This window comes from Poromitra crassiceps (genome assembly GCF_964638095.1).
Source record: "Poromitra crassiceps genome assembly, chromosome: 2".
In the NCBI taxonomy this organism is placed as follows: Eukaryota; Metazoa; Chordata; class Actinopteri; order Beryciformes; family Melamphaidae; genus Poromitra; species Poromitra crassiceps.
This window is the reverse complement of record NC_139624.1, coordinates 120,918,085-120,943,550: the sequence shown is the minus strand read 5'-3', so window position 1 is coordinate 120,943,550 and position 25,466 is coordinate 120,918,085. Positions and strand designations below refer to the sequence as shown.

At 44.8% G+C, this 25,466-nt stretch overlaps 1 protein-coding gene across 1 annotated transcript in view; it reads left to right on the top strand.

Moving 5' to 3' along the window:
* The window catches only part of LOC310795431 (dual specificity tyrosine-phosphorylation-regulated kinase 2-like), a gene marked incomplete at both ends in the record, with an annotated part of 109,907 nt that overhangs the window by 24,119 nt on the left and 60,322 nt on the right, over positions 1-25,466 (top strand). Inside the window, one exon of the mRNA XM_083657465.1 lies at positions 1,547-1,650. Within this exon, the coding sequence (XP_083513591.1) occupies positions 1,547-1,650 (104 nt within the window). The remainder of the gene's footprint in view (positions 1-1,546; positions 1,651-25,466) is intronic.

The window sequence follows — 25,466 nt, the reverse complement described above, 5'->3', positions numbered from 1 at the left end:
CTCAAAGTTGTCTGGTAGCAGGGTCCACTTATATTGAGCAGGCCATGATGATTATCACTTTAGAATGGAACAGGTATGTAAGCGCGGACATTTATGTCTGCCTCCCCCATCCTGGCTGCTGTGGGGGGGCGTGAACAACCGAACCTGCTCTCTAGTCATCTTCCAGTGGCCTACACTACTGACCTGGCAGTCATCTGCTCTAAATAATGTGCATGCTTCAAAAACACGAGGCGGCGGCGTCTCTCTCTCTCTCCGTCTCCCTCTCTCTGTCTGTCTCTCTCTCTCTCTCTCTCTCTCTTTTGCTCTCTCCTCCGTCAGTCCATCGTTGTCGTGTGGCACCGTGTAGGCTATAGCACGAGTCGTGAGCCGATTTGCCCTCAAACGCTCCCGATGCTCCGTGCCGGCTGTGCATGAGAGATGCAGCTAGCCGGGCTCTGGCATCATGCTCTCTCTCTCCTCCTCCCAGCCTCTCTGACGTGCGGGAGCCACACTCATGAATATTCACGAGTGATCCCGGTGATCTCATTCCAGGTAGTTCAGGATAGAACTTTGTCCAGATGAAGACAAACCATGTGTGTAACCTGCTGGTTTCTTACCTTTAAATGCCTACTGGCTATTCAAGTTGAATTGAATAAACAGAAACCTGTTCACAAGGACTTACTTCTAGTGATTATTTATGTTGCACACACATATTTTGAATGGCTTCGACAGACTTCAAATGACCCATTTTAATCTAGATTAATCTAGATTAATGACCAGGATTAATCTAGATTAAAAAAATTAATCTATTCCCATCTATAATATATATATATATATATATATATATATATATATATATATATATATATATATATATATATATATATATATATATATATATATATATATATTTACAAAATGAATGCCTAAGGCAGAAAATATGAAAGACAACGTGTTCTCCTCAATGAACTCTTTATTTCAATGTGTCTCCTCTCCAACACTCTGCTGTCCCCGGCGCATGCCGGTGTGAATTTCCCATGTTTAAAACAGTTTTGTTGGCACAAAGGCCCGTGCCCAGCCAGAAAACTAGAGACTATATGATCTATATGACTAACGTGAGCTCCAGCTCACGTTAGTCGGCTGTGCAATGGAGTGGGGCGAGGAGGAACGAATTCCACCCAAACCTAGTCCGCAAAAAAATAAAAAAAATAACAAAATCGATAAAAATTCCACATGATCGATTCCATTCCTTAACGATCAATTATCGATTTTCGATAACTGATGAACATCCCTAGTAGGAATGTCTGACCAGTGGAAGTACCACTTCTGGGAATTGAGGAGTGTGCTTTTACATCTACACTACCTAGACGCCCCCCTGCCTGCCTGTCTGTCTGTCTGCCTGTCTGTCTCGACACTACCCAGACACCCCCATCAAGCGACTTTTCAAGCAGCCAATAGTTATTCCCTTGGAAACAGGTTGGTTACACTGTAGCAAAAGTAAATGAAGAACACTGTTCACTAACTCTCTCTCTCTCTCTCTCTCTCCCTCTCCCTTTCCCTCTCTCAGGCAAAGCGGGCGAGCCGGTCTACTCTCCTGGGCACAGCGGGTCTCAGACAACGTCGCCCGGCGCCCTGCCTCCCCTCCGCAACAACAACCACAACGCCCTGACGGTACACACACTCACACACGCACGTGCGTGCACACACACACACACACACACACACACACACACTACCCTGATGTGAAATGTGTTAGCCGTGCAATAACTGTCTCAAAGTTTCGCTTATACAGATTTGGTAAATTTATAGGTTTGTTTACACTCCAGTGTTGTTTAGATACTGTAGACATATGTAACCGAGTTACTGTGAGTCCTGAGTGGGAGTGAGTTGTTGGAGAGGCGTGGCAGGAGGAACTTGGTGTTGATTTGTCTGAAATTATATGGGACATGTAACATACATGGTACATATGTGGTCCAACTCTGCTCAATTAACAGCAGACACCAGCTGATCCAATTTAAAGTCACTCACCGGCTTCATTATTCCAAGCATAGGTTGCACAAGATCTTCCCTTCTATTTTATAGCGTTCAGGCTAAGATTAGATTACAGTAGGTCAGGAGAGGGCAGACTAGGCTGTAGATTAGTTAGATTCCTTGTGTGCAAGTTAGTTCCGGTTAGTGGCTAGACTAATCAGATTGTCTGAGCTGTTGCTCGTTTGGCCTGGCCGCTCCACTGCCGGTTCTAGTGACCCATTTCTGGCCTACTTAGACGAGGTTAAAAGCGACAAGTAACCCAGCCGATTTCTCATGGACCCCTTGCGATCCCACGCAGAACATCTTTTACAAGCACATAAGCACCTTATGCGGCCGGTAGCACCATGTTGTAATATTGGAATGTTGATGATGTATGGGGGGGGGACGGACAGCTCCGCCAAGGGAGCTAGCTCTCTTGGGGTTACGTTTAGCGTGCGCGCTTTGGAAGCGCACATGCAGTGGATCGAATCCCACTCCACCCCTGGCCAAACCCAAGGACACATTTAGACCACAACGCTCTCTGCATAAAACGGCAAACTGTCATTGGCCTTTGATTCTGGTTTATACACAACGTTTGTGATAACGTTTTAGTGCTGCATGATTAATCCAATCGCGATGTCAGCACGTGTGATTACATAACTGCAAAAGGGTGCGATTATATATATATATATATATATGTACCGTAATTTCCGCACTATAAGCCGCACCGGAGTATAAGCCGCAGCAGCAAAATTGCCTGTTTGTTACATATATAAGCCGCACCGGACTATAAGCCGCAGGTGTTTTAATGTTTTTTTTTTTTTTTTTTTTTTTTTTTTTTAAATTGTGTTTTAATGTTTAATTACCATATGTAAGGGTTCATGCACAGAGGGGATTGTCGGGAAAGAGATGGCTGTTTGAGGAAGCTCCCATTTATTAACATTTCAACAAAACAACATAACACAACACCACCTGTGTTTTTTTTTACAGTGCACACAGTGTCCGCGGTGTGGTGAAAAGAGGGCAAGAGAGGAAATTAAAACAGAAGTGGATTTATAGTTAGAAAGAGTGCTAAAGAAGAGAGAATTCATTTTTTTTTTTTTTTTTTTTTTTTTCAAAAAAATCCATAGATAAGCCGCACCGTTATATAAGCCGCAGGGCCAAAAAACGGGGAAAAAGCCGCGGCTTATAGTCCGAAATTTACGGTATATAAATGTGTTTGTGTGTGTGTGTGTGTGTGTGTGTGTGTGTGTGTGTGTGTGTGTGTACACACGCACCTCGTCTAACTAACGTTACACGCGACGCAGCAAATAAACAAACGCACGTTTCTCTGCCATCACACTGGACATCAACACTAGCAGGAGACTTCTCCCCCTCCCACAAATATACAGTAATCTTATAACGTTAAACATAAACATCTTACCGAGGGAGAGACAGCACCCACCGCTAACAGCTAAGATAACTTAACTAGCCAATCAGAAAGAATGGAAACAGCCGTGTGATTAGTGAGAAAGTCGATAAAAGAAGGAGAGAGCTGCAGGTGATTATGTAAGGGTTAATGTACGACGAGGTGTCCATTATCACTTTTTAAGGGACGACGTGGAGGCGTGAACCGTCCGAGGCGAAGCCGAGGACGGTTGCCTCCGCGAAGTACCATGGTCACTTGCCAACAAAACAATAAGACCAGTCATTTATATTTCCATGTGTAATAAATAAAGCAATCTAAATGGCTAAATGTCTGTTATTCATACTGTAAATCAGTCTTCCACGAAATAAAATAGTCCCTCCCACCTCCACCACCCGCTCCGTTTTAAAGCCGACTCAAACGTTAACTTTATTACAGGAATGCAGGTTTAACGATGTTTTGCGTTCTACATTAAATGAAGACATTACCGTTTGGCAGCTTGCTTTATTTTGTATGATAGATACGTATTGGCCAAGTATATTAACATTTAAGAGCGAAGACTTTCAGGAAGTGAGAGTGAGAGAGCAGCGCCCTGCGTGTGCTGCTGATGTGGTGAAATGCAGAGAGAGTTGTCTCTCTCTCTCTCTCTCTCTCTCTCTCTCTCTCTCTCTCTCTCTCTCTCTCTCTCTCTCTCTCTCGTGCACGAGGGAAATCTTCTCTTTCTCGCCGAGAAGAGCCTGGTGACGCGAGGTTAAAAATCTCCGAAACGAAAATCAAAATTGTAAATAAGAGTTATTTTTGATAAACTGAGCACACAGGGGTGATTTAAATACTTACTTTGACCGAGTCAATTTTTTTCTCAACATCCAAAATTGTCATATTAACCCTTAACGGGGGTATAGAGCTCAAACTGCTCTCCTGATAACACTGATGAAACTATGGCGCATTGATATGAACGGTGAACAGACCATTTAGCTAGGTGTCCATTATCACTGTACAATATCACTTTTTAATGGACACCTTGCAGCCAATCAGAATCGAGTATTCACTCAGACCATGGTATAAGCAGAACTAGTGCACGTTTAGGTGTACAGCAGGTAATGACCCGCTGCAATGAAGAATATAGTGACATTAACCGGGCTGTGAGAGCAGAGAAAACACTTGCAGCTGCAGAAGCACCCTTCAGGGTCTGCACGTAAAGTCTGCAAAGTCTGCACGTAACTCTCTCTCTCTCTCTCTCTCTTACAAAAAGAAGAGTCACGTGAGTGTGGCGTTTAAGGCCATCTGACTGTAATCTGTCGCTACAAAATAAATAAATTGGGTGTGTATTACTCATTGTATTTATTGGGCAGACATGTAACTAACATTGCAGTCTGAGCCATCTTACACAGCCTATGTGCTGTAACACAGTGCTGCAGTTTATATTTATATTTTTGAGACAGGCAAATGTCTCGAACATAGACTGATATCACAGGATGTTGTGAAGAGTACATGGCTATATAATTTGTAAAGATTATATAGATTATATATATATATATATATATATAAAAAATATATCTGTATTCTCTTCATAAAATTTTATTTCAAATAGTTTTTTTTGTTTTTTTGTTTTTTTATATATTTTAAATTGTAATATATTTCATGTAGCTATTTTAGTCTGTGATACCGTGAAACCGTGGTATTTTTGTCCAAGGTTATCATACCGTCAAAAACTCATATTGGCACATGCCTAGATACCATTTGTTTATTATCGCAAATCGCAATATTGTCCACAGTAATCGCTAATCGCACCTTTTCCCCAAATCGTGTATCACTATAACGTTTCATGTGCAGACTGAAGCTGCAAATGTCAACAGACTCAGCACCAACTCTGAGTAGCGTCAAGTCAGCCAGTATAAAACGTAAACTTCCCGTTAGAACCTTCACAATAATGGCAATTCAGTGAAGTAATAGCTTTATTGATGCACGTTACAAGGTTGTTTGTTTCTGCCTTCTTTTGTTCTTTAGTTATCGACACTTTAATGTACGTTTGAACGTTTTCACCTAAAACGCCCGTCGCTCACCAGAAAGTTGAAAAAAACGCCTTTTTGTGCAGCGAATCGAGGGAGAGATTCACCGGAGAGCGGACCGGGCGGGTCACACTCACACTCTCATCTTGCCGGTGGGGCTGGGTCTTCTGGAGGTCGAAGTGTGGAGGTCTGGGGGCATATTTGAAGTCTGAAAATTACACTTTGTGAGGGTTCACAAAGCAGCTTACTAATCTAACTGAGAGGAGAAGTGATTTGTGTGTATTTACCAGCTTCTGGTGAAAGAAATCCTTCAGCTTTAAGTGACTGTCATGATTCCTTGTGACAGTGAATGGAGCTTGGGGGAAAGCTGTTTGTTGCACCGCTTTGAGGCACCAGGCTGGAGGTGTTTTATGGAGCTTCCTACATGAAGGGAGATTGTTGCAGAGAACGCTTGCTGGTTTTGTGGGACAATAATTCTGGCTTCTGGGCGACTTTAGGAGTATAGTAGCACTTCATAAGTTGGCCAAGACTGCCATCTATCGCATGGCGATGAAAAGACGGGTTGACGTAAAAACACGTCAATGGCGGGGAATGAGTTAAAAGTACATTTTAACCCGTAGTGAGTCGTCTGTTCTGTTTTTTTTATTTACACAGTAATACATTATTGCTTTTATTTTGAAGGTAAAACACTTAGCATCCTGTATTCTGTCTATTTCTAGCAGGATTGATTTAGCTTTATAGGACTAAACTGATACATGAGAGTGTCACAGAACTCACTAATCTTGATAAACTGCTGCAGATTGGTTGCATAAAGACCTGTTTTAAGACCCACAGAATATTTTCGATGACCATGTAAACACTGAATCAGGGGGTTCCCCGAGTGCCTGTAGCCGGCTAAATCTCTGCTGGCCTCTGTCTGACCCGCTCCTATTTTAGATCGAATTTTTGGGGAGTTGGGGCAGGCTGTATAACCCTAACACTGAACAAGATGATGTTAAATCTGCGCGAATCTGCAGGAGCCAGTAACACACACACATGCACGTGCGTGTGCGCGCACACACACACACACACACACACACACACACACACACACACAAAACTTTATGCAATCATCACGTGTGTTTGCTCTGTAAGCACCATCTTTTTTCTTCACCTGCTGTCATTCATGATCCATCGCTGTCATAACATGACATGAGCCTGTGAGGTAAGCTAAGTAATTAACATGCTCTGATTCAGCTTTTGAATGATGAATTATCTTACTAAATTAGCAATTATACTGGTAATAATATAATGCTGTTGTCATGTTCATTTAGACCAGCGGTTTTCAAAGTGTGAGGTGCACAACTTGAGGGGAGGCGTGGCGCGGCTTCATGTCAATGAAGCAATATTTAGTACCTACAGTGAGAGAGAGGAGATGTCTGGTGTGAGCAGGTAACGGAGGAAGTATACGACCCTGATTATTTCAAGTTCAGATTTTCTTCGATTGGTCCCGACGATGCTCCCCTGCCAGGCTATTTCAACCATGAGAGACTTGTAGGACATTTTAACAATCTTTATTGAATCAGAATAGACAGTTTGAGTATGGCGTATGACTCCATGATGTGATGCTCCTCTTGCTATGAGAGAGGGGGGCGTCAGTGCTGTATGAGATAGAAAATCCCCCCTAAGGGGATTTGTTTTCAACAGGAGTCATGACATTGGTGGTGATCTCTGGGGAGGTGGTGGGGTGAAGCTTTTTGCTCTGGAGATGCTGGATGAATGCGGGTTGGTGGCACGAGGTGAGTGATGACTGCACAAGTGTGATTTAAGCTGTGGTGATGGGGGCTTTATATAGTACCAGGAGAAGGGCATTTATGATGTCATAACTGACGTCATTTGGGCAACTGACGTCACCCTGCAAAGGTGACGTCATAGAGAAGGTGACGTCGGAGATGGTGACGTCATTTAGTGACGTCATTTGGGCTGAGGGGTAAGATAGCATGGGGTGTCTACCTATGCCTTTTGGTCTTCCATGATTGAAATTCAGTCTAAGACTACATAAAAGTGCTCATCTCCTTCAGCTCAACATACCTGTGTGAGTGCGGGTTTTCTGCATTGACCATGATTAAAAGCACTGTACCAGTCAAGGCCGCAGGTAGAGGATGATCTGCATGTATTCCCTGCATCACCCATGACCCAGCTATATGTGCATCAAAGACATAATCATTGTTCCCATACTATAAGTAGGGGTGAGCAAATTAAAGAGGCAAAATTGATCTGATTATTGCGTGACTCTGCGAGCACACATGTAAAGGATTTATGCACAGTGTTGAGACGTGAAAAGCAACGCTATGGTGTGCATGACGTTGCCGAGAGCCTTGCGCACAATGTTGAGACAGTGATAGCCTATCGCAGCACTTGGTGCGCAGTGATGATTTCGTTGGGTAAGACTGTTTTCAGTTTAGTTTTCGGACTGCAGGACTGAAAGTAATGTAACCTATTTTCCCACAATTTAAGCATGAATGTGGGAGAACTTGGGCTGAGTGTAATAAAGATGCAGGGCTTAAAATTCACTTTGCAAACTAGGGGGGAATTCCCCCCTTAACTCATTGAGTGCCAGCCACTTTTGGAGAACGGACGCTCCCAGTGCCAGAGTTTCAGAGCGTTTTCAGTGATTTCTCGAGGCCCACAGAATATTGTGTGATATTACTATGTAAACACCGAACACGCAAAAAGAACAAGGAGACTCTATTGTATCATCAGCAAAAAAAAGTTTATTGATACCATTTTCCGTTCTTTAGTTATCAGCCGGAGAAGATAGGTCAAAAACAGCAAAAATATGCTTTTCTATCAGGAAGCTGAGATATTCAGCCTTTTGTGAAATGCATTATTTCAAGCACATTCACTGACTCTAGCTAATATTTTTTTGATGATGTGACCTGGTTTAGTTCTGTGGTGCATGCGTGCCCCACCCCCCTGTCCCCCCCTCTCCCCGCCTCTCCCCGAGTCAGCTGTAAACTCCTCCCCACACGCACAAAGTCTATTCGGAGCCTCTGTTTTTGCGCCGCGCGGCTCCTGGCAGCTCACAGCAGCATTGAGGAAATGCTTAACACGACTGCAGGTAAGGGTTGGCCCTTCGGCGTTGGGTGCTGCCTTTCTGGTGTGTTGAGAAATTATATGCAGACAGACAGGCAGGCAGAGGAGCTGCAGTTGTGTGCGCGGATTGATTGCTGTTGGCAAGCAGCCCAGAGCCATCATGTAGATGGCTCTGGGCTGCTTGCCAACAGCAATCAATCCGCGCAGCATGAGCGCGGTTTGTCTTTCATCACGGCTTTGTCAGGCTGTATTTCTGTCATCTGGAGAGCACTGTCGCCACCTAATGGCTCGGTAAAATAGGTTATAGACATTCAACATGTCCCAAAATGTTACAGGACATAGATCTGGCTTCGATGGACCCCCCCCCCCCGTCAAAAAACGCAATTGACGACAGTCGTCGTCTTTGGCACTCTACGTCAGTATTTGAATTGACGACAGCTGTCGTCATTGGCATTCAATGAGTTAAGCTTCTGGCATACTCTTTGCGCCCAGCCAAGCGCATAGGGCGCGCGGCGATTATGACGTCATCGCACGGGGCGTGTCGGGGGGCGAGGCCTGAGCGCAGCGCGGCGCATCCATGGAGATTTTTCTATCAGCGCGTCGGGTTTTGCTGCCTGTGCCTGTGAGATCTCCGTGGTAGGCTATCAGCGGATATCTGCTGTGATTGAGTCCTCACCATCGTAAAGTTGCCTTCAAAGCATGATGTTCGATTATAACGAACTAGTTGTGTGGCTTAGCCTTCCCAAATGTTGAGGGTCGTTTTTTAGAATTTAATATATAGAATTGGGAACGTTACAAACATTCAATTTCATTCAGACTGCCTGGCACTGATCGCCGCCATTTCTGGAGCACTCACTATGTTCTGTTTTGGCCCGCGCAGAGTGCGCGCGCCCTCCGTGGAGCCCTGCCTCCAGCGCGTGCGTGAAGAGTATGCCAGAAGCTTTATGTTCTTCAGATAGGGGGGATCTATAGACTTTGGGGGGAATTTTTTCAGGCGATACTATAACCAACAAATACCTGCTTCTCCTGTACAATAAACGATAATACTGTAATTTCACATTTTTGTATTTAAAAAAATAAGTAGTTTATGCACACCTGAGTCTAAATTACTATGGCTTTTGACGTGTTTTTTCTGCAGACTAAGCCATAGGCTTTTAGCTCTATGAAAGCCTTTACTTTTTTGTATTGAGTGATACACTCTACTAAAACACTAATATATTATATCAGAAGTGTTCTTTGTTTTGTGTTCACAATAGTGATGTCAGTTAGATTTGGTTAGGTCAGAGCTATGGAATATTAAATCATCCATCTTTGCTCACTACATCTGCCTTTCTTACTGTCATTACTGGCAACTAAACCTGTTTGAATTTTGCATTGGGGAGAGTGCTATTTAACCCATAGATACCTGATGCAGCATTTGTGTGTGTATCCCTTTAAGACCGCGAACCGCGTCATGTGGTTCGCGGTCTTAAAGGGATACACACACAAATGAGGGATATACACGCCCAATGCTGCATCAGGTATCAGTGGGTTAAGTGAATGGGCAGGCATGGAAAGTCCACTATAAACCATCTGTGTGTCGTTTCACTTTTTTTTTCCACTGCAATTATGCGAATTATAGAGCTGTCAATCACCTCATGCTTGAGGCTTTCTGCCTCTGCTCATCTGCTGCTAGAAGCGTTGTCTTGCAGGCAGGCAGCGACCAGCCTCTGTTAAACACATCTACGTTATTAATTTAATATTTCTTGATGATCTACAAAGGTAGACCATAGGATGCAATTTCTGGATTACAAGGTGCCACTCTTCAACTCGGCAAGCATAGCGTTATAATCCACGGAGCGATTCTAGAAGTGGGTCTCATTAAAGGGGGACTAACCCCCCAGATATGTATCAGAACAGTGATTTGAAAATACCTATGGAAAAAACCAAGAAATGAAATATGCTCTTGTCTATACTAAACTCTTTGGCTGTGTTCAAGTCAAGATTTTTTTTCAGAAATCGACGCCATTACAGTTTGCCTACCGCCTCAAAAATAATTTATTTGAGAGGGGCAATATCTTTATAAATATCAACAACTAGCCAACACTGGTAGCCTGTATGGAAACAGCGTTGCTCAAAATGGTTGAAAGTTATATCAATTTGGCCATTCAAGATTCAAGATTCAAGATTCAAGATTTTTATTGTCACTCCATGGTACAAGTATCACGTGTGAAATTCTTGTGCTGTGGACTCCGTTTACGACATAGTACAAATAGGCAACAAGCAATGAGCAATAGGCAATAAGAAATAGGCATCAATAAGCAATACTAAGCAGCAATAGGCAATGAGGCAGAATAGCGATAAGACAAGTCAGTGGCATATTCATTGCACATAGGTGCACATGTTATGTGCATACGTTAGACATGTTCGGACATTTTAATTCGACGTATTTGACATACAGTGCAAATAGCATGTACCTTATTAAACATACAATTAAACATTAGGCATTGTGCATACGTTAGACGTGTTCAGACATTTTAAATTCGACGTAATTGACATACAGGTGCAAATAGCATGTACCTTGTTAGACATACAATTAAACATTAGGCATACATAATGGTAGCAGCTGCAGTACGGTACGGTACGACTACTACACTATTTGTGTATGTTAAGGAGTCTCGTGGCCTGCGGGAAGAAACTGTTCCTCAAGCGATTTGTGCGTGCTTTTGGAACCCTGTATCTCCTCCCTGAGGGTAGCAGGGAGAACAGGCTGTTGTGGGGATGGTTTGTGTCTTTGATGATCTTCAGGGACCTCCTGAGGCACCGCTGGTTATACAGTTCGTGCAGTTCTGGCAACTCGTCTCCTGTTACGTGCTGGGCCGCGCGCCTCACCCTCCGTAGCGCCCTGCGGTCCATGGTGGTACAGTTCCCGTACCAGGCGGTGAAGCAGCCAGTCAGCAAGCTTTCAATGGTGCCTCTGTAGAAGTCCCTGAGGATTTCTTTCCTTAGCCCAAACTTCTTCAGGCGCCTGAGTCCGTGTATTCGCTGTTGGGCCTTTTTGACAACAGTGGCGGTGTGGCCGGCCCAGGTCAGGTCCTGGTGGATGTTGACTCCCAGGTACTTGAAGCTGTCCACCCTTTCCACCACTGTGCCGTTGATGGTGATTGGGGGGTGTGTGCCCCCCCCTCTCCTGTAGTCCACAATGATCTCCTTGGTCTTGGAGACGTTCAGAGAGAGGTGGTTGTCCTGGCACCATTGTTCCAGGACCCTCACCTCCTCTCTGTAGGCCGTCTCGTCGCCCCCCGAGATCAGCCCCACGACTGCTGTGTCGTCTGCAAACTTCACGATGGTGTTTGAAGTTTGAGTCGCCACGCAGTCGTGGGTGTAGAGGTCGTACCAGAAGGGGCTGGAGACGCACCCCTGGGGCGCTCCTATGCTGATGGTCAGCGGGGAGGAGGTGAGGTTGCCCACCCTCACCACCTGGCGGCGGTCTGTCAGGAAGTCCAGGATCCAGTCGCACATCGCTGTGTTTAGTCCCAGGTCCCTGAGTTTGCTTACCAGCCTGGAGGGTACTATGGTGTTGAATGCTGAGCTGTAGTCCACGAACAGCATTCTCACATAGGTGTCCTTCCCCTCCAGGTGGGACAGGGCGGTGTGGAGCACGTGTGCCACTGCATCCGCTGTGCTCCTGTTGGGGCGGTATGCAAACTGTAGCGGGTCGTGGTCCGGGGGGAGTGTGGGACGGATCTTTGATATGACCAGCTTTTCAAGGCACTTGCTGGCTATTGGCGTGAGGGCTATAGGGCGCCAGTCATTGAGGCTGGTCACTTTTTGCTGTTTGGGAATGGGGATGATTGTTGCTGCCTTGAAGCAGGAAGGAACTCGTCGGAGGGAGAGGGACTGGTTGAAGATGTCTGTGTACACGGCTGCCAGCTGGTGGGCGCAGGCCTTGAGGACCCGCCCGGGGATGCCGTCCGGGCCGGCCGCCTTGCGTGGGTTGATACGCAGGAACGACCGGCACACTTCATCCTCAGTGATGGTGAGGGGGCGGTCTGTGGGGGGTGGAGGGTGGGGGGGGTTGGTGGTTAGGTGGGAATGGGGGGGGGTGGGGGTGCTGAGGGGTGGGGGGGAGGAAGGGGGGAGGGGAGGTGATCGGGGGGGGAGAGGAGGAGGGGTGGTGGGGGGGCGGAGAGGGGGAGGGGTGATGGGGGGGGAGAGGTGGCAGGGGGGGGAGGAGAGGAGGAGAGGGGTGATGGGGGGGGAGAGGTGGGGGGGGAGGAGAGGAGGGGGGGTGGGGAGGGGAGGAGGAGGGGTGGTGGGGGGGAGGAGGGCGGGGGGGGGGAGTTCAGTGGCGAACTAGAAATTTAATTATTTTTGTCCCATATGTGTGTGCGTGGCGGCTGTATTTATCGATAAGAGCAAAGTGAAGTGAGGCTCGTTTACCGCAGCACACTGCACAATAGGACAAACCCCCCGCTCTGGGGTAACACAATGCCAGATTTCTCCACGTCGTTCCCTCGTCCAACTTGCCATGAAGTCCCTTTTTAATTTTAGTTTGGGTGCTTTTCGTGATTCTTGTTAAAAGTTGTGCAAAAGTTTTCCTCTCAGTGCAGTTACAGGCTGCGCCTCCTCCCTCCTCCCAGACCCTGGCTGGCGAAACAGGCTCCTGCATGGGACCAGGAGGATTCGTCTGTCCAAACTCAATACCGATCTAATCTCTCAGTATGAGATGCAGGGAAATATATTTTAGTAGCCGATGTGTTTAGAGCAGCGTTGTCACGTCGTAGTATAGCGTTATATTTTACATGTGCGCTAAACTGCGTTGAGATTTGTTTGCGGAAATGTCAGACTGTGCTCTCTCGGCCAGAGGCAGAGACTGTGCTCTCTCGGCCAGAGGGAGCTGCTGCTGCGCGCGCCCCCGGAGCTTGGGGGCTCGTGCATGAGGATAAGGCCTGACTGGCCTGGAGACAGTGCTTCCAACTCGGACTGATAATATAAACATCATCATTCGAGCTTATCCAGGTAAGATATTAATAAAGTAATGACACATTCAGCGGGAAACTAACTATAATTAAGACATGTGCCAACTTCGACGACGTTCGGTTCAGTATTTTAACACGTTGAGTGCCAAGGACGAGATATCTCGGCTTACATAATCCAACCGTTGAGTGCCAAGGACGAGATATCTCGGCTTACATAAACATTTTTTTTTTTTGACGGTGGGACATCGATCAACCCCTTTTACGTCTCCTATACCAATATTGGAGGAAGAGAATGTGTATAATCTATTTTACCGACCAGCTGGTGGCGACAGTGCTCTCCAGACAGAGAGAAAGCCGAGCAAAAAACAGCCGCGGGTCCGCGGGAGAAAGCCATTCTAATTTTCAAGGAAATAGCTGGGCGAAAACGCTTTCGATTTCACACACACACACACACACACACACCCACACACACACACACACACACACACACACACACACACACACACACACGCGCGCGCGCACACACACACACTCGAGTACCTTTGAGCATAAATAAGACCAGAATCGCAAAAGCTTCTTCAAAGCTCTCAGCCGACACCTCAAGAAACGAACGAGCCCGTTTTACAGTAATCCAGACTGCCCGAGAGCGGGCCGCGGAGCCAGCAGGAGCCAGCAGCAGCAGCACAGACGGAGGGAGGAGTTTGGAGACACACACACACACACACACACACACACACACACACACACACACACACACACACACACACAATACAGTATACAGACTTGCCCAAGGGCACCCATAATCACAGGCACGTGAGGTGGTTCTAAAAATCCATTTATCTCAAAACTCTCTGAAAATCTCTGAAACCATGCTGTACTCAACGGCTAATATCTACATAACTACTAACTCTACAAACTAACTCTTTTAGACAGAGAAAGCACACATTCTATTAGTTCTTTTTAGATGATTGGTGTTCACGAAGTCTTAACAGAAAAGAATCCTCGGCTCTTGTAAAATGAGCCAGAATCCTCAAAAAAAAAACTGGCAGAACCTACCTACAGCATTGAAAAAAGGGCTGGCAGTCAATGTGTTAAGAGCAAACTTCCTGAAAAGTTGCTGTTTTGGAGATTTATAAAAGGTTGGGAATGATTTTACAGCAACACAATGTCATGTCCTTCCTTTTATGATTATAGTGGTGTTTATTGATAGTATTGCGTTACATATGAGTTGGTAGAAAAATAACAGGCGATTGTAATAAATTAACAGGTCAAGTGACATCATGGGAATAGGCTTGGAGTTGTGAGGAGCCGAAAGGGTACAGGGGGAGTAGTGGAGTAACTATCTTGAAATCCCATAGTCTTTGGGGACACTGTGACGTCAGTTTGTACCTAATCTCCCATTCATTTGAGAAAAAGAAAAAAAGCAGTGTTACACCCTTAGAGGGCGCTTATGCCAGATATGCTGCTGAAAAATGATACAAATGGTAAAATGGCAGCAGTTTGGTGTCAAATGTGGAAATCTTGACTAGCATTCTTCACACATCACCCCCAAAGTCATATATATTGGTTAAAAGCTGAAAAAAAGTGTTTTGGGGGTTAGTTACACTTTAACATTAATCCGAACTAGTGTAGCCCGTGTAGACCATGTGGTTTTTGAATGGAGAGACAAAGGAAGATTCACTTAATCTGTTTACACTGCATCGTATTTACCTTTTATCGATACAGCCAACTTTTCCACCTCCCCAAGTGTGAAAACTGTTTTGTGTTTGTTTGTTTTTTTGCAGCGTTTCCACGCTTCCACTTTTTATGCGCAAATTGAAAAATTGCATGAAAGCCAGTGGCTGGAAACCAAACTTTTGTAAAGCCACATCACAGTAAAGAGGATATTAATGTGGTGTGTTTTCTTCATATATCTAGCCTCTTAATTTTGCTCTCAAAGTGCACTAGATTGATGCATTTTACGCAGATTGATGCATTTTACTTTAAAATGTACAACATTTTCTTCCGGCGGAGAATCCCCCTGGACCCCCTAGGGGATCCAAGGTCCACCCACCAAAATCTCCCTAATCTGTGGGAAACAAACACAGTGTTATCAGTAGGGCTGTGGCGATTCACTTATCTCCCGATTCGATACTATCACGATTCTTGGGTGCCGATTCGATTTATATTGCGATTCTTAAGTATTGCGATTCTACGATTATTGCGATTCGATATTACGATTTATTGCGATTTTTGTTTATTTTTTTCTTTTATTTTTTCAGTTTGTTTGCTTTTTTACACTAGATTAGAACATGGGAAAAGTTGAATCATACACTAGAGACTGTATATTATATATCATGAGTAGGGCTGGGCGATATAGTTAAAAACAGGGGCGGACTGGGATCATAATTCAGGCCGGGCATTAGATACCAAGCAGGCCAGGCCGATATGGGCCAACGCGCGTGAAATTTGGGCCGTTTGAAGCCAGATTTGGGCCGTTTGAAGTCCAATTTTACAATGAGATGCACCCACTTTAACCCTGAAGTGTAATTATTACTTCAGACTAACTAATAAAGTAATAAAACCACTAGTAAACCAGTAGGCGGCGCCTGGCCTGCTGTTCAGTGAGTGGCCTGACTGCAAGCACCCAAAAAAAAAAAAAAAAAAAAAAAATTTAATTTGCGATTATCGATTCTGGAATAAAAGATCGATCCAAAAAATCGTGACATTAAAAATCGCGATACTTATTTGAATCGATTTTTTCCCCCACCCCTAGTTATCAGTGTGTCGGCTTGGTACTGTCACAGGTTGATATGTGATTGATATGTGATTGTCAGAGACCCCCTTGTTTACTTTGTCGAGTGATTTATGATATTGCAATTTACGACTTTGCACAAGGTTATCAGACAGGAAGTGGGAGTGGCTTATGGTAGCTTATATGACGTGGCATTTCTGCTGCCATTCCCTCTCTGCCAGACTGTGATGTAGCAAGCCACGTAGCCTATTCTCGGTCACTCTTGTTTCTCTAGAGACTCTTTCATTTGTTTTCACGTATGGGTGTGAGTGTGTGTGTGATACTTATTTTCCAATAGCGTCTTATGAGCGGAGGCTGCCTGTAGCTAGCCTCCACACCACAGACCGGGCTATCCATTAAAGCCAAGGCCGTCTATCTGTCATCGCCCCAACCTGTCCCAGATAAACACTACCGTTTGTTTGACTTCTGGTATGATAATTCTTGTGTAAAGCCATTCTGTTGTTGTTGTAGCCGTAGCGGGTCTGGTTCAGTTAGACACGAGGTTGATCCTATTTTGAGAACCGGACCCCCTGACAGCACCCACTGCTTGAGTAGCAAGCTGGAGCTTTCCTGATGTGAGATTGTTCCTTTTCTCTGCTTCCTGGTTTTGGTGGACAATCACAGTAACTGTGTACCTCTGGACGTGCTGTAAGCTGGGGGCATGGTGGTGCAGTGGTAAGCGCTGTCGCCTCACAGCTAGAAGGTCCTGGGTTCGATTCCCACCTGGGACGCTGTGAGCGCTGAAGGAGTGCGTGCCCTATGTCCTCGAGTGCCCACCGCTCGGGTGGGGTCGTCAAAAGTGCCTTTCTGTGTGGAGTTTGCATGTTCTCCCCGTGCCTCCCGGGGGTTTCCCTCATATAGGAACCCCCTTCACCAAAACATGCAATATCCTGGTTGCTAATGTGGTTCCTCCTCTGGTCGTTAAGGGTGCCTGTTCAGAGGGAGGGGAACCGGTTGGAATAGCGTGAACCTCCCACATGCTATGTCCTACCGGTGAAGCTTCCCCTGTCAGGTGAAAAGAAGCGGCTGGCTAACTGCCCATGTCTCGGAGGAAGCATGGAGCCAGTTTCGGCTCTCCCCAGATTGGCAGAGGGTGGAGTAGCAACCAGGATAAATCAATTAAATTAGCACTAATGGGGGATAAAATGGGATAAAAAATAAAAAATAAAATGAGTGCGTGCCCGTCCGCATGTCCTCGAGTGCCCGCCGCCCGGGTGGGGTCGTCAAAAGGGTCTTTCTGTGTGGAGTTTGCATGTTCTCCCCGTGCCCCCTGGGGGTTCCCTTCTAGGAACCCCTTCACCAAAACATGCAATATCCTGGTCGCTGATGTGGTGCCTTCTCTGGTCGTTAGGGGCGCTTGTTCGGAGGGAGGGGAACTCGTTGGAATAGCGTGAACCTTCCATGTGCTATGTCCTACCGGTGAAGCTTCCCCTGTCAGGTGAAAAAGAAGCGGCTGCCCATGTGTCGGAGGAAACATGGAGCCAGTTTCGGCTCTCCCCAGATTGGCAGAGGGTGGAGCAGCAACCAGGATAAATAAATTAAAATTAGCACTAACGGGGGGATCAAAATGGGATAAAAAATTGGGGGGGGGGACCATCTATCACATGACGGTGAAAACACAGGTAAAGGTAAGGTAAAGTCCCACTTATTGTCACACACCTGAGTGTGCGAAATTTGTTCTCCGCATTTGACCCATCCCCTGGGGGAGCGGTGAGCAGCAGCAGCAGCTCAGCTCAGGAATCATATGGTGATCTAAGCCCCCAATTCCATCCCTTTGATGCTGAGTGCCAAGCAGGGAGGCAACGGGTCCCATTTTTATAGTCTTTGGTATGACTCGGCCGGGGATCGAACTCACAACCTCTCAGTCTCAGGGCGGAAACTCAAACCACAAGGCCACTGAGCTGGTATTTTTAGCAACATTAGACTCTTTTTAGCAACTGGTTATTAGACTCTGATGTCATTAAACTTTGTTGACTGCTATATCGATTGATCTAGTTTTCACAAGAATTGCGTTTTGCCACTTCACACGGTGACAGTAAGGGTGGCGTTATCAGAGATTTCCACTCTGGAACTTGGTTTAACTTTTTTGCATTTTCAGGCCCCAATAATGTCGTCATGGAAATTGAAGGCCTAAACACAACAAAAGTTTGTGGTTTTATACAGGGAGCGTTGCCGTGTAAACTAGGCCCAAGTTAGCAAACGCAATGCCTTATACATTTTAGTATTTACTGCCTGTCTGCCTGTCCCTCTGTCTGTCTGTCTGTCTGCCTGCCTGCCTGCCTGTCTGTCTGTCTGTCTGTCTCTCTCTCTCTGTCTATCTGTCTGTGTGTTTGTCTGTCTGCCTGCCTGCCTGTCTCTCTGTCTACTAGGGATGGGCATTTCTAGCAAATTCGCTGGCCAAATTCGAATTTAATTCGAAATTCGAAAATAAAAATAAAAATGTAAAAAAAATCAAAAATGTATTTTTTTTTTTTTTTTTTTTTTTTTTTTTTTTTTGTGTGAGTGAAATGTTGCATTGTCTCCCCTGATTCTAAGTCTACGGCTTTATTAATTAATATAAAAAGCTTCTGCTGTGGATTTTTTAGCTCAAACAAGCATTGCACCACTGAAGTAAAGAACATGTTACATGACATTGACATTTTCGAAAATAAAAAACAGTTTTGACAATCATGAGTGGTTCATTAAATATTTAGTAGGCTCAGGTCTGAGTGCCAAAGGGGTGCCAAAGTCACCCCCTCTCCCTCTTCATGGGATTTCATCCGCCATTCATTTTTCCATAAACCTTGCTTAAAATGCTTATAAAAATTGTTTTACTTGCTCAAACCAAGCGATTTGACTATACTTAGAATCAGGGGAGACAATGCAACATTTCACTCAAAAAAAAAAAAAAAAAAAAATCGAATTTCGAATTTCAATAATAAAAGTCGACCTTGATAATAACGATTATTCGAAAATTCGAAATTCGATGCCCATCCCTACTGTCTACCTGTCTGTCTCTCTGTCTGTCTGTCTGCCTGCCTGCCTGCCTGCCTGTCTGTCTCTCTCTCTCTGCCTATCTGTCTGTGTGTTTGTCTGTCTGTCTGCCTGCCTGTCTCTCTGTCTACCTGTCTGTCTCTCTGCCTGTCTGTCTGTCTGCCTGCCTGTCTCTCTGTCTACCTGTCTGTCTCTCTGCCTGTCTGTCTGTCTGCCTGCTTGCCTGTCTGTCCGTCCGCTCTGTGGAAAAGTCAGATGTAGCCTCGGGGGTAATAATAGCCTTGGCCCCGGGACGTGCTAAACAGCTGATTGGTTTATAGGCTGGTGTTAAGGGCAGCGTGGAGACACACACACACACACACACACACACGGGCACGCGCACGCGCACACACACACACACACACACGGGCACGCGCGCACACACACACACACACACACGGGCACGCGCACACACACACACACACACACACGGGCACGCGCACACACACACACACACACACACACACACAGGCACGCGCGCACGCACAGGACTTCTGCTGGAAACAGTAACACTGGGATTATCAACATTACAGGTTTAACCCTTTCAGACCAGGCTTACTCCCAGGTTTTGTGTTTGAAAGGTTAGTGTTGCCCGACTACGCCTGCAACAAATGATTATTTTCATTATCGATTAATCTGACGATTATTGTCTTGAGTAATTGATTAGTTGTTTGGTCTATAAAATGTCACAAAACGCTGACAGATGTTGATCAGTTTTTCCCCTAAGCCCAAGATGACATCCTCAAATGTCTTGTTTTGTCCTGACCAACCCAAAGATATCACCTTACTGTCATATTTGTCTAAACGATTAATCGATCATAAAAATAGTTGCCGATTCATTTTCTGTCGATCGACTAATTGATGAATGGACTAATTGTTGCAGCTGTATTGGCCACCCACCTGGAGACCTGGGTCGGACATGGTTGATTAAGGCGGCGTTCACACCCAAAGCGCTTTTTTCAGTAAGAACGCGATGGAAATCATGTTGAGAGCGCTTCCATTGTGCACAAAACAGCGCACGGAGCATTTTTTTGTGTGCTTCGTTTTGTTTTCCCCTGCAGTTGCGTGCAGTACAGATCAGAACACAACGACCACACGGACGGTAGCCAACTGGTTTTGTCTGTTTGATGTTGTTCACTGTCAACATGCAAGCCATATTATTGCCAATTCTTGGAGCAGCGGAGGTTGAGGATCCCTCTGGGAGGAGAAAAGTTAGGATGAGTAAAAAGACGAGCAGCGCGCTTTTCCTCCAAATGTTCAACTTTTTCAGCTTTAAAACACCCAGAGCGCTCCGCCAAAAAAATGAGACGCCCCAAGCGTTTAAACGCCAGGTGCGTTCCTTGAAAGAGGAGCATGTTTAGCGCGTCCTTACATAGAGAATGAATTGCAGAAAGACGCTGGCAGCTCAAATGAGTGCGTTGTGTGTGAACGCCGCCTTAGGCCATATTTAGACGACAACGGTCTCTGCATAAAACGGCAAACTGCGTTCTTGCCTTTGATTTCACATTTATACGGCAGACTGGAACCGCAAATGTCATCACCAACCAACTCCAAGCAGTGTCAAATCTCTTTTTTCAAGTCAAGTAAGTATAAAACGGAAACTTCCGGTTACAACCTTCACAATAATGGCAATTAAATAAAGTATTAACCTTAAAGGGATAGTTCGGTTTGTTTGAAGTGGGGTCCTATCTGCTAGTTCGATACACTAACTTAATTAGGTACAGTGTTCAGGAGGCTGCGCGCATTGTGGAACGAGACCGCGCACTCAGAGCAGCAGCTAAACCAGCCTTTTCTCTGTAAGTATGGGGGTCAACAACTAAAACGTAATTTAGCCACCTAAAACAACGCCCACCTAAACAAATCGATATCCGTGTACATGCACGCTCTATTTTGACAATTTTCAGCGCTTTACTTTTCCGCAAAACAGCAGTTTCATTCGGCACTGCTTTTTCTCCCAACCGTACAACTACCGTATTCCTCCGCTAAAAGCCTGCACACAGCCGCAGCACTGGATTACTCCGCAGTTATTTGGGGGTATTTTATTTCTCCCGGTTTGTTAGTGAAGACACAACAAATAGAATACACAAACGGAAATATGAGTGATTTTGATAGCGAGGATGATATGCCATTCACCTTGGTGACAAGAGGATACAATTATGAACCAGAGAGAATACAGAAGAGGAACTTTTGCAGAGAGTGAACAGGCAGAGAGATGCGCCTGCTGCCTAAATGCCGGGGTGCCCTGCAGACCTTTTTCACCATTCCCAGGATAAATTGTGGAAAACGTCTCAGACCAGAGAGGCCAGGTGACTTGTTGTCTCTAAAGTAAGTCAGTGTTTTATCTCTCTTCTAAGCCTTCCTGTTTTGTAAACCGCGGCTCTGTGCTCTGTGCTGGCTTTTAGCGGAGGAATACGGTAGTTGTACGGTTGGGAGAAAAAGCAGTGCCGAATGAAACTGCTGTTTTGCGGAAAAGTAAAGCGCTGAAAATTGTCAAAATAGAGCGTGCATGTACACGTATATCGATTTGTTTAGGTGGGTGTTGTTTTAGGTGGCTAAATTACGTTTTAGTGTTGACCCCCATACTTACTGAGAAAAGGCTGGTTTAGCTGCTGCGCTGAGTGCGCGGTCTCGTTCCACAATGCGCACAGCCTTCAGTTTCAATTTTCTTTAATAATACTCGTTCTTTTCTCTTTCAAGTAAAATAATGGCTGCATTGAAAAAGTAAAATACAAAGAGCTTAATTTTAGAAAAATGAAATAAAAAGTGTACCGTAAGTTCTCTTTTTCTTCTTTTAGTAAACTGCACTTGACATTTTAACAGTCTCAACCAAAACTATTTGAGCATATTTCAACAATTCCCCCACTTTCTCTTGTTCAATGAGAGAAGTGTAGCCCAGCTGGCCCAGCCTGGTAGAACCATCCTGATAATGTTATCTCACTATCAGTGGGCGGGAGTACTTGCCTTGACAGACAACTCCTTCAGCCAATCAGCTAGGGCTGTCCCAGCGAGTCGACGCAATCGATGACGTCGACTACGTAATTACGTCGACGCACGCTACATGCTTCGACGCGTCACGTGTGTCTAATTTTAGCGGCTAACTGTTACTTTTGGTTACTTTACATGGCAGTAAAATGCCACTGAATGACCAAATTGATTTAACTTTTAACCATTTCGATTTCCACTTTCAATACGGACCCCCGGCATTGGTTAGTTGTTAACGTCGTGACTATATTTATAACGTTAATAACGTACTCCGGTTTGCGGGCTGAATCTGTGTGTTGCGCAATAGCTACAACTGCACTCTGGCTGTAGACCCGAGTTATAAACTGGAAATCGGAGTACGTTATGAACGTTATAAATATAGTCATGTTATAAACAACTAACCAATACTGGGGTCCGTATGGAAAGTGTTTTATGTTGGACTGCTGCTAAACTCAGTTGACATTGCACAAGGTTTTTTGTATTCCTCCTGAAAGTGACTTGAATTTAATTTATTCTACTATTTTATTTTGAATTGCACTATATTCATTTTATTTGAGGACAAGCTCTTGCTTTAATTTTATTTGAGAGATTTTATGTTGGACTGTTAACACATTGACTGCCAGCCGTTTTTTTTTGCTGTAGGTAGCTTCTGCCAAGCCGTTTTTTGAGGATTATGGCTCATTTTACAAGAGCCGAGGATTCGTTTCAGCTTGGAGTTTGTGAACATACAATATCTCAAAAGTACTAATAGAATGTGTACTTTCTCTGTCTAAAAGAGTTAGTTTGTAGAGTTAGTAGTTATGTAAGCATTAGCAGTTGAATACAGCATGGTTTTAGCGTCAGAAAGAATATTCAGAGATAAACGGCTTTTTGTGAAATTGGATGGAACAGTCACTTTAACCATTCATTTTTGGCTCTCTCTCTCTCTCTCCCTCCCCCTCTCGCTCTCTCTCTCTCTCTCCCTCCCTCTCGCTCTCCCTCCCTCTCTCTCTCTCTCTCTCTCTCTCTCTCTCCCTCCCTCTCGAGTTGCTTCAACTCCTCCCTCCGTGGGCGGACAAGCTTGTCACCAGTCAGTGCTTTGCTGCTCTCCTGTGCCTGCATGTCTGCACGGCCGCTGTTTGAGGAAGTCGGGATGGACTCGCTCGTTTGGAGTTTTGGTTGAGAGAAGCTTTTGCGATTCTGGTCATATTTATGCTGCGTGTTTCAAAGTGTGTTCCTCCACCTGTAATCTATCACCCGATCATAGTAGATCGGCTGAATCTATTATGTAAATTTGCAATCCCGCATCGCCAGCAATCAGCGCGAAAAGCGTTTTCCCCCATCCATTTTTCATGAGAATGGCTGGGCTGAGAATGGCGTGACAAGTTAAAAAAATGCTTTCCTTCCTCTAGCCAGGAGAGCACTGTTGCCACTTAGTGGGTCGGTGGAATGGGTTGTAAACGTTCGGTGGCTCCAATAATTATATAAGAGATGTAAAAGGGTTAGATGCACAACCCACCGTCAAAAAAAAAAAATCGATGCCAAAAACGTGTAAACACGTTGTTGGCAGGGAACAGCTGGATTCTGAAAACGTGTTCATACGTTGTTGGCAGTGAATGTGTTAAAGAGAATGAGATGGTTAAATAAAATACAGAAATTGAGAAGTTTTTGGTTATTTATTTGTTTTGGGTAAATTTATTGTTATATAATAAAAAAACTAAATAAAAAATAATTGTTAGATTAATCGACTAATCGGAAAAATAATCGTTAGTCGAATCGATAAGAAAATAATCGTTTGGGACAGCCCTACAATCAGCGTCTCCACATGCAGTCCAAAATAATCCATCCATCTCAGAAGAACGACGAAAACATATTTTCCAGCGATGCTTGTGCATAGTGTTCGTGTTTAATTGTTGTTATTGAGTATATTTCTGCAAGAACTGCACTTATGGCTGTGTTTTCCTCATTGATTTTTCTGGAAATGGGAGACGCCATTACAGACCTTGCAGCAGCTGAGCGGCAGCCCTGATTGGCTGAGTAGCACCACATGGGTTGCCAGTGGCGAGCCTGATTGGCTGAGTACCATCACATGCGATTATCAATGCATGCAATTGGTCTGTGATGTCTGAGGCTGGTGAACTAGTATATATATATATATATATATATATATATATATATATATATATATATATATATATATAGCTATATATATATATATATATATATATGACTTGAATGTCAGGCATAGTCGCTCTGATTATTGCTTTGATTATTTAGTAGTAACCCATCAGCTTTGCAATCTATTGGCCGGTTGTTGAGCTGCGTGCAGCTTGCAGCTAAAGTTAACGTTAACCTAACCCTAACCCTAACCCTGGTGGCAGGTGTAGGTACCGCATGTAGCAGACAAAGAGTATTGAAGGCAAGAGACGAAGCTTGTGCTTTTTAGACTAGTGGTTCTAAAAAAAATTCACATGAAGGACCCCTAAACTGACCAAAATTAGACCACGGACCCCCATTTGATAGGACTTTGTCCCATGGTCCCCCATAGGATAATAAGATTGATGCTTTGAGATGCATCCCCGGACCCCCATTTGAGAACCACTGTTTTAGACAACAACGCTCCTGCCTTGTTTTGGCAGTGGAAAAACCGAGTGAAGTTCTTTGGCGCAGGATCGTCAAAGTTCTCCTGCTTTGCCACTGTGACTGGTCAAGGAGATCGATGATGGACAACAGACAGCAACCAATCAATTGGTGCTGAAAAAATGCATCACCGAATCAGTGGAGGATAGTCTTGCATCCAGACCCTAATGAAGGAGTAATTGGGGCTGGTTGTGTTTTTGTGATTGAAGTGGGTTTTGGAGGTGAGATGAACGGTTTGGCCAAGATGCATGTTGGTAATGAAGACTATATGAAGCATTTTGAAAACGTGGCTTCAGTGTTGACCCATGCATGTGAGCAATCGAGGGAAAAAAACGTAAACTGGTTTAACTGGTTTAACAGGCATTACCAGACAAAACACATTTCAATATTGCTTAGAGGTTTGTGTGTGTGTGTGTGTGTGTGTGTGTGTGTGTGTGTGTGTGTGTGTGTGTGTGTGTGTGCGCGCGCGCGCGCGCGCGCGCTTGTATGTGTGTGTGTGTTTGTGTGTTGTGACTGTTGTCAGTAATTAGCGATATTTGAGAGCTATCATGTATGCGTGTGTGTGTGTGTGTGTGTGTGTGTGTGTGTGTGTGTGTGTGTGTGGGTGCGTGTGTGTGTGTTATTGGTTACCTTGAATACCT